This window comes from Malaclemys terrapin, chromosome 14 (genome assembly GCF_027887155.1).
Source record: "Malaclemys terrapin pileata isolate rMalTer1 chromosome 14, rMalTer1.hap1, whole genome shotgun sequence".
NCBI classification, from domain to species: Eukaryota; Metazoa; Chordata; order Testudines; family Emydidae; genus Malaclemys; species Malaclemys terrapin.
In genome coordinates this window covers 24,695,655-24,705,343 of record NC_071518.1, presented here as the reverse complement: position 1 = coordinate 24,705,343, position 9,689 = coordinate 24,695,655, and the positions used below count along the sequence as shown (strand labels likewise).

At 45.2% G+C, this 9,689-nt stretch overlaps 1 protein-coding gene across 1 annotated transcript in view; it reads right to left on the bottom strand.

Moving 5' to 3' along the window:
- Positions 1 to 567: 567 nt before the first annotated feature.
- GPT2 (glutamic--pyruvic transaminase 2) overlaps positions 568 to 9,689 on the bottom strand; it is a 45,589-nt gene continuing 36,467 nt past the window's right edge. Inside the window, exon 11 of the mRNA XM_054049050.1 lies at positions 568 to 3,608. Within this exon, the coding sequence (XP_053905025.1) occupies positions 3,518 to 3,608 (91 nt within the window). The 3' untranslated portion in view covers positions 568 to 3,517. The remainder of the gene's footprint in view (positions 3,609 to 9,689) is intronic.

Here is a 9,689-nt window from a genome sequence, read left to right as displayed (position 1 = left end):
TTATGGAATTATGCTAACCCCACTACACACAGATGATAAACATAATTACTGCTCTAAAAGCCCTTGCCACATTTCCTTGAAGAGCTTCTATAGAGGATGATAGGCAAGGACTTTATAGCTTGCTGGCTTACATGTAGGTATTTAGGGAAATAAGGGCTGGCTTTTTGCTTAAGTAGTAGGATTCCTTTACTGACTTGCAAGGATCTAGCCCCCTTTTCTTCCCTGGCTCCAGGAACAGCTCTAGAGATTAATTGCTGCTCTCAGTTTCATATGTAGTACAGTGCAGCCCAGGTCTTGTATTTCAAAAAGGTACTTAAGGGTTTTTTTTAAATTAATTATTGTATAGATTTCTTTTCTTCTATCAATAGGCCCAATTTTGCAGGCTGCCAATTGACTTCAGTACCATTTTCTGACATCAGCCCCCTTCAGTTTTGAATTAATTCTTAACGGCATCTACAGGAGTGAAATTCTGCTCTTTGTGCATGGAAAAGAGGGAACTTTGCTAACTGAAGTTTATGACAAGTGCACTGAATGATGTATCTGAGGAAGTATGAAATCCACCATACATGATGTTGATGAAATGATTTATTATAGTGAGAGACCATGGAGTTAATAAATATTTCACCATACAAACTGGACATTTGATTTCAAATGACCCAGAATATTAAATACTACCACATCTCTGACATCTATTTTATTGTTATGAAGTCTTGGATACATCTAAGTTAATCTAAATACAGTATTAAGAAGCACCTGTAGGTAAACGAAACCTAGAAACATGCATTAAAAAGTAGAGATTGTCTATTAAACATTGAAGACAATGAAAATGTAAGTCTTTGTTTCTTAGTTTTTCAGTTATGTTCCACAAAACCATAAGTGGATACTGTAGCTTGCCACAGTACATACTAATATTGTAGATGATCAGTAGAAACCCCCCCCCCCCTTCTCTAGGAGATGCATCAAAACAAAACATATGTTCTCCCTTACAATGTCAGAAACATAAAAGGCACTATCATATAATGTTTAGAAAACTAAAATTAGGTCACTATCCTTGATTTAAAAGTTACCTGTAAGGACTGCTGCTCTGACTGGGGGGAAAAAGCAGTTTTCAACACCCATATAGAATGTCTCTAGTATGTTGTAAACCTTGGATTGTTTTCAGGAATATCAGGTGTAAACACAAGGTAAATATAAAATCTGTTGGTTTGTTAGACTACAAATACTACTCCATGAAAAAAAGCTGCTGTTACAAAAGTGTAAAAAAATATACCAACGTCCATGATTAGATTGTAGAATTTTCAGACTACATGTTGGTTATGGCAGCCACTTCCAAGCAGTGAGCCCCAAACCAGATTTGACTTGGGCGCTAATTTCAACAGCAAGAAAAAAATTAATTTCTTGGATAATTTTATTTTTTTCTTTAAATGTGAATGTTTTGACCTCTTATTACATGTTTTTACTTTTACATTACTGTATAGAGTTATATTAGGGCTTACGAAAGATGCCACAGAGCTGGCAAATGAAGCGTTCTGTTTATCCATGGGTAGCAGCAACACAAGCTTTCCCAGCCTTTCCAAAGATACAACTGATGTGATGAGACCCATGTCTCCAAAGTTAAAAGTTTAGTTCAAGCTCCAGGCCTCTAAGACAACACTGCTCCCCAATGTACCATTTTCAATTGAGGTTGTGTTTTGGATATTTGTCCACTAGGAGTTGAAAGGAAGCCACTGATTCATTCCATATAGGGCATGCTTCTGATATTTTCATAGTTTCTAAGTGCAGTCTGTTCCAGCACGATTCTATAGGCCAGTTGATGCTGTTGTAAGAGATATGGCCAATAATCATCTTTATCCTTAACACACTAGACTGACGCATCCTTTTATCCAATGTGTTAATTCACTTGTCCCTGTACTTAATTCAACTTCCAAGATTTTAACTTCCTTATTACCACCACATGCTGAGCCAGGTATTACTAACAAAATGATGTTAGTAAACAAGATTTCTAATTTACTCCTAAAGAATGAGATCTAAATTAATGATTTGGATAAATGAGATGCTGTCGCTAAACAGTGATCTGCACAAATTACTCAGACAAAACTTGAAGTTACTTAGTACCTCTATGATTGGTAGTGGGAGTTTTCAATTCTGTGTTTGTCAGTTTGGCACCTTTTGCCAGCACAACCTACCTAGAGACTAACTTTTTTGTTCCTCCACAAAATAAGAATGGCACAGGTGGTACAAGCATGTACATAATGTTGTGCCACCATACCTCATCCTGTTCTGGAAGAACCCTCTCACGTACAGAGTGTCCAACCCTCCATGTCCATTCAGCCTTTACCTTCCCTGCTGAGGATGCCATACACAGTAGTTTGTGTGATCCAGACATTTTCACTAAAAACAAGACTGAAATCACCAATTAATTTCCTTTAAGCTACATACAAATATTTGTCTGATGGAAGCATCTTTCAGTCTTTAGAGTTGGACTAGATTCAAACCAGTAACCAGAAAAGTGAAGGACTCTTTCTCACATAACTAATTTCCTAATCATCCAGTTCCAAAGAATCATTCTCAGAGGATCAAGAGGTGCTGCAATTTTAACAGTTTTTGTGTTGGACCTTATTATTAAGGCTTAACGGTGTTCACATTTGCTTTGAAGTTGGTTGCTTGTAATAGTCAATATACACAAATGGCATATGTGAACAGAAGACTCCAGCTTTTTTATTTTTTTAACAAAGTGGTTATGAGATGAAAAGCTCAATGCTATTGTTCTCTCATACTTGTCTACTCTAGCTTGAATTGTGTGTGGATAAACTAGTTCGTGGTCATAATTCATTGAGTTTCAATTTATTAAACTAAGACTCAACACACAATACTTTGTATGCACTATTTCTGCCCTCAGAACTGCCTGTGCTCCACCCAGATTTTATTTAGAAATAATGTAAAGTTCAGATGCAATAGAACTTAGTCACACAAAATGATCTGCCAAAGATTTTTATGAACATTCTAACAACTTTGTTTGATCAGTTTGATCAGATGTGGGTAACACTTTATACTCAAAAACAATAACAAACCAACCACACCCAGAATGTAGATTTTAGGATTTTTTGGGGTAAAATCTCAAACAGGAAATGGATGTTTCTGAGCAAATATGTTGGGTATCTGCATATCTGCTTTGTAGAAGGCGATATCATCAATAGTTTTCATATGTGACTTCCTCCACAACCAACTAGGTCAGAAGTGGAAGTCAAGAATATAACTTCCAATCAAGGCACAAAATAGTCTACTAAGACTCTCTCTTCACCTTCCCTCTTCATGTTCCCCCTCCCACCCACCTCTGTATAGCAATATCTCCCACACCAGACATTAGGTTTAATTGTTCGGGAAGAAGTGTAAGTTTTACCCACATATGGGCTCTATCTATTGTAAATGCAGTTAACTAGATGAACAGCCCATTCTCAGCACATATTGTTCATGTTCTGCATTTTCTTTTGGGGGGGAAAGAGAGTCCGCATCTCTTTCATGCATATTCTTCAAGAAACCGTATGTGGAAGTCTTTCACTTTCTCCAGCACAATCTTCAGCTTCTCTACTGGAGGGAGAATGGTCATTCTGGGAAAGAGAAGAAACACTGTATTGCAAAACATTTGATAAGATACATTGTAATAAACATTAAAGAAATGGAAACCAGAAAGAGAGACACACACCCCAAACCTCCCCCCCAATCCCTGGAGATATAATTTCCGAACAGTGCAGAGAAAGTAGAACTTTTAACTTCCTGCAACATGCTTTTAAAAAGATTCCCTTATTTTCTGAATTTCTGTTACAGCTATAGTTACTGTACATAGAGCACCTGGTTTTGATTGACCTGTGTACTAAAATTCAGGGGCTTGTCATCTCAGTTTTTTAAATAGAGCAAAACCTCATTAAGTGTCCCCTGCAATAGACAGTCTACTTTTCATTTGTGAATGTTACTTCTGGAAAGAGACTACAAAAATTACATTGTGGGCTACTATGTTTATTATTTTAATGTTTCTGTATCAAGCTTGTTCAGTTTACATGTGAAATGTGTTTTTTCTAACAGCCAGCCCTGCAAACTCAGCTATCTGCAAGTGGAGTTGGTTCCTTCCAGCTCTTGTATTCTGACCAGTAAAAATATTCTACACTACAAATTCTGCTCTCAGTTACACAGGTACAACTGTGACACTTGCCAGGTTTGTGAGGCATCCCTGACACCTGCCCTCAGAATGAGGAAACTGTCTGTACCTGCCAGGGCTGACTGTCCCAGCCATAGGCAACCCAAGCACTCCCCTCTCAGTCCACCTGGGTTCTGCTGTCCCTCATCCAGGCTAGCAATAGCCAAACTCTAACCCCTGAGTCCTCAGAACATCCCTGCACAGTGTCCAGACCCTTATCCACTGGACACTCATAGAATGACCAGATCCTCTGTTCCCACAGGAACAGTAAGTACATCACAGCTTACTAGTTACACCTCAGATCACAGCTCCGCTTAACTCACAGCACTTAGATTTGTTTATAGAAAATGCAAGTTAATGTATTTAACACAGAGATTCATAGGATAGTAAAACAGAAATATTAGAAATAAGAGTTACATATAAAACAAAATCATAACACAAATTCTAAAGCTTAAACTCAACTAACAAGCTGTCCTCCTGTCTAATAAGGTACTGCTTACCCCACCTCCTTCTCACAGTGTTTGTCAACCAGCATAGCTGAGACTCTCCTTTAGAGAGATCAAACCTGCTGGCAACTTGTCTCCCCCAGCACATCTTTCTGCACCCCTAGATATACTAGCCCAGTCCTTTGTTCTTCACCTCTAAAACAGGGTCCCCTCATCCCCCACTGTTTACCTCTTCCTGTTAATTTGCCTTCTGAAGTCCCAACAATCTTTTCATTAGCATTTGACTCAGTATGCAAATAGACTTCTGTTGTAAGACACACAATACACAATGATCAGCTAAGGAGATAAGTGTCTCCCACCTCCTGTTTGGAAGAATCTGCCTCAAGGCATGCTACACCTCTGGGTGACCTGCCTTTAACTAAGAGCATGGCTACACTTGCAGATGTAGAGTGCTGTGAGTTAAACCAGCCCTCAGAGAGCACAGTAGGGAAAGCGCTGCAGTGTGTTCACACTGTCAGATTCAAGCGCAGTGGCGTGGCCACATTAGCAGCTCTTGCAATGCCACAAACAGCAGTGCATTGTGGTAGCTATCCCAGTGTGCAAGTGGCTGCAACGTGCTTTTGAAACGTGGAGTGTGACAGGGACTGTGTTGTGTGTATGTGGGGGGAGAGACAGTGGGTTTTTGGGGGGCTGAGAGCATGTCAGCATGCTGTCTTGTAAGTTCAGACAGCAGCAGACACACACACACACACACACACACTCTCTCTCTCTCTCTCAACAGCACATTCCACACTAATGGCTTGCTTTGTCCCTGAGCAGATAAGCAGCTGGCTGTAAGAAATGGATCTTTGAAAGGGCATAGCCACATTCCTACAGCCGAGTTCAAAACAATGACAAGAGTGGTCACTTGACTTAAGGGGATTATGGGATCAAAGTGCAGTAATGCAACACCTTGTTCACACTGATGCTGGGGCGTTTCAGCCGAGGTGCGGCAAGCGTTATGCTCCAGCTACAGAGTCCAGGCGCTCTAAGTGCCTTGCCAGTGTGGAAGGGTCGTGAGTTAGGGCGCCTGGGGCTGCTTTAATGCGCTCTAACTTGCACGTGTAGCCAAGCCAAAAAGGCCTTACAAATATAGTTTCCAAAATATATCCACACATACATTTCACTAAGATTATGAGCACCAGTGTGACACAGGCCTTGGCTACACTTGCGAGTTACAGCGCTGTAAAGCCGCCCCCAGCGCTGTAACTCACTCCCCGTCCACACTGGCAAGGCATTTGCAACGCTGCATGTACTCCACCTCCCCGAGAGGAATAGCGAGTATTGCGCTGCCGCTGCAGCGCTGCGGCGCCAGTGTGGCCGCCCAATGCGCTGTGAATGGCCTCCAGAATTATTCGGCAGTATCCCACAATGCCTGTTCTAGCCACTCTGGTCATCAGTTCAAACTCTACTACCATGGCCTCAGGTAACCAACCATGTGACCCACCCTTTACATTCCCCAGGAATTTTAAAAATCCCCTTCCTGTTTGCTCAGCCCAGCGTGGAGTGCTATCAGCGAATCTTTCCAGGTGACTGTGCCTCCACGTGCCAAGCGAGCCCCAGCATGAAGCAATGGTGTGTTGCTGGACCTCATCAGTGTTTGGGGGGGAGGAAGCTGTCCAGTCCCAGCTGCGCTCCAGCCGTAGGAATTACGATACCTTCAGGAAGATATCAAAGGACATGATGGAAAGGGGCCATGACCAGGACGCCCTGCAGTGCAGGATTAAAGTGAAGGAGCTGCGGCGTGGCTACCGCAAAGCCCGCAACGCAAACGGCTGCTCCCCCATGACCTGCCGATTCTACAAGAGCTGGATGCGATACTTGGGGTTAACCCCACCTCCACTCCGAGCACCACCATGGATACTTCAGAGCCGGTGGGGGAGAGGAGGAGGAGGAGGAAAACGGGAGTGATGGTGGTGGGCCGGATGGAGACACCCCAGAATCCCTGGAGCCATGCAGCCAGGAGCTCTTCTCGAGCCAGGAGGAAGGTAGCCAGTCGCAGCGGCCCAGTACTTGGTGGAGGACAAACAGAAGAGCACGTTCCCGGTAATCGATTTTTTTTTTCGGGAAGGAATTTTTTCGGTGTGGGCTCTTTGGGAGAGGAGGGTTAGGCATGCATGCCTAGATGCGGAATAGTGCACTGATGTGATTCATCATATCGCGGTAATCGGCCTCGGTAATCTCCTCAAATGTCTCATTCAGAACGTGTGCAATGCGCTTGCGCAGGTTTATTAGGAGAGCCACCGTGGTCCTTGTCCCAGCCAGGCTAACGTGTCCGCGCCACTGTGCCGCGAGGGGCGGGGGGACCATTGCTGCACACAGGCAAGCTGCATATGGGCCAGGGCGGAAGCCGCATTGCAGTAGAAGACCCTCCCTTGCTTCCCAGGTCACCCTCAGCAGCGAGATATCGTCCAGGATGAACTCCTGTGGAAAATGTTGGGACAGTGTTCAGTGTAGGTGCCCCCTGAAGCTGTTGGCTCTCCCCAAGGCACAGAAACCCAGAGGACAGTGCAGCCCTGAAACAATCAGTCCCCCTTACTCACCATTTTGAGGCTTCCGTGGGATACGTGTGCTCTGTTTCGTACGGGAAAATTATGCTATTGTGCACACCCTGTGTGTTTTCTACTCCTTAAGTGCGGTGGGAATCATTACTCTGTCTGGTATAAACAATGCTGCCTCTGTTAAATGTTGCATTTTGCCTATACAGCAGCATCAACCTTGAGACCTCAGCCATCCCTCTTATTGCCTGCTCAGAGACTGCAAAGACTCAGGAAGAGACCGCAAAAAAGCAAAGAAGACATGCTGCAAGAAGTGATGTGGCAATCTATTAAAGAGAATGAGAAAGCACAGAACTGGGAGGGAGAGAGAAAGCAGGATCCGCCAGGAAAACGCAGCGCACTGGCGGCAAAGCACAGAGCACCAGCAGCAAAGCACGGATCGGCTCATAAGCATCCTGGAGCGCCAAGCAGACGCTATCCAGGAGCTTGTAGCCATGCAGAAAGAGGAGCAGTACCGCAAACGCCACACCCCCCCTACAGCCCTTGTCCCAAAACTCTTTCCGTTGTGCCCCAGTGTCACCTCCAACCCACCTTTCCCCAACTTCCGTGTTCTTCACGCCACCCGCTGCCTCCAACACCAGTATCTTCACCACCCAGCCCTGAAAACCACGACCCTTACCCTCTGCACTCAATCCCCATCACCATGCAGTATAGCTATCCTGAAGTGCAGCACTCACTGCACAGCACACCAGACAGGACATACGCGAATCTGTGATTGTACCGTTCCCCACTCCACCCCCTTGTTTCTTTTCAATAAATAAATTTTTTTTTCTTTTCAATAAATGGATTCTTTGGCTTTGAAAACATTCTTTATTATTGCATAAAGTAAAAGACTCCTTAGCCCAGGAAATAAACAGGCACTGCAAGTCTGTTTGTCTGCTTAGCAGACACTGATTCCTAAAGATTGGAACTACTGCACTTAACTCCCGTGCAGGGCACCAGATATCGCTGCTGGTTTTCAGCCTCAAATTGCTCCCTCAAGGCATCCCTAATCCTTGCAGCCCCGCGTTGGGTCCCTGTAATAGCCCTGCTCTCTGGCTGTGCAAATTCAGCCTCCAGGTGTTGAACCATGGAGGTCCATGCCTGAGTGAAGCTTTCACCCTTCCCTTCAGAAATATTATGGAGGGCACAGCACACGGATATAACCGTGGGGATGCTGTTTTCGGCCAAGTCCAACTTCCCATACAGAGATCGCCAGCGGCCCTTTAAACGGCCAAAGGCACACTCCACAGTTATCCAGCACTGGCTCAGCCTGTAGTTGAACCGTTCCTTCCTGCTATCAAGGCTCCCAGTGTAGGGTTTCATGAGCCACGGCATTAACGGGTAAGCGGGATCTCCAAGGATCACAATGGGCATTTCAACTTCCCCTACCGTGATCTTCCGCTCTGGGAAAAAAGTCCCGGCCTGCATCTTCCTGAACAGCCAAGTGTTCCGAAAGATGCGTGCGTCATGCACCTTTCCGGGCCAGCCTGTGTTAATGTCAATGAAACGCCCACGTGATCCACAAGCGCCTGGAGAACCATAGAGAAATACCCCTTCCGATTAACGTACTCGGATCCTAGGTGGGGTGGTGCCAGAATAGGAATGTGCGTCCCATCTATCGCCCCTCCACAGTTAGGGAACCCCATTTGTGCAAAGCCATCCACTATTTCCTGCACGTTACCCAGAGTCACGGTTCTTCTGAGTAGGATGCGATTAATGGCCTTGCAAACTTGCATCAACACGATTCCAACGGTCGACTTTCCCACTCCAAACTGGTTTGCGACCGACCGGTAGTTGTCTGGAGTTGCCAGCTTCTAGATTGCAATAGCCACCTGCTTCTCCACTGGCAGGGCAGCTCTCAATCTCGTGTCCTTGAGCCACAGGGTGGAGACAAGCTCCTCACACAGTCCCATGAAAGTGGCTTTTCTCATCTGAAAGTTCTGCAGCCACTGCTCGTCATCCCAGACTTCCATGACGATTTGATCCCACCACTCGGTGCTTGTTTCCCGAGCCCAAAAGCGACGTTCCACGGTGCTGAGCATGTCCGTGAATGCCACAAGCAATTTCATGTCGTACGAGTTATGCAGCTCGATAGCATCGTCGGACTCCTCACCCTCACTCTCACTGTCACTTTGGATCTTAAGGAATAGTTCAACAACCAAACGTGACGTGCTGGCGAGATAAGTCAGCATATGCCTCAGCAGTTCGGGCTCCATTTCCCGCACACAGATCGCACTGCACAGAAACCGTTGAAAGATGGCGCCAAAGGTAAACGGAAACAAAGGGATTTCTGGGATGCGAAGCGATGCATCACGGGGCGTTGGGATAGGACCCAGAATGCCCCACACCCACGCCCCCGTCCCACAACCCACGGCGCCAGAATGGGAAAAGGTGCTCTGTGGGATAGCTGCCCATAATGCACCGCTCCCAATAGCGCTGCAATTGCCGCAAATGTGGCCACGACAGTGCGCT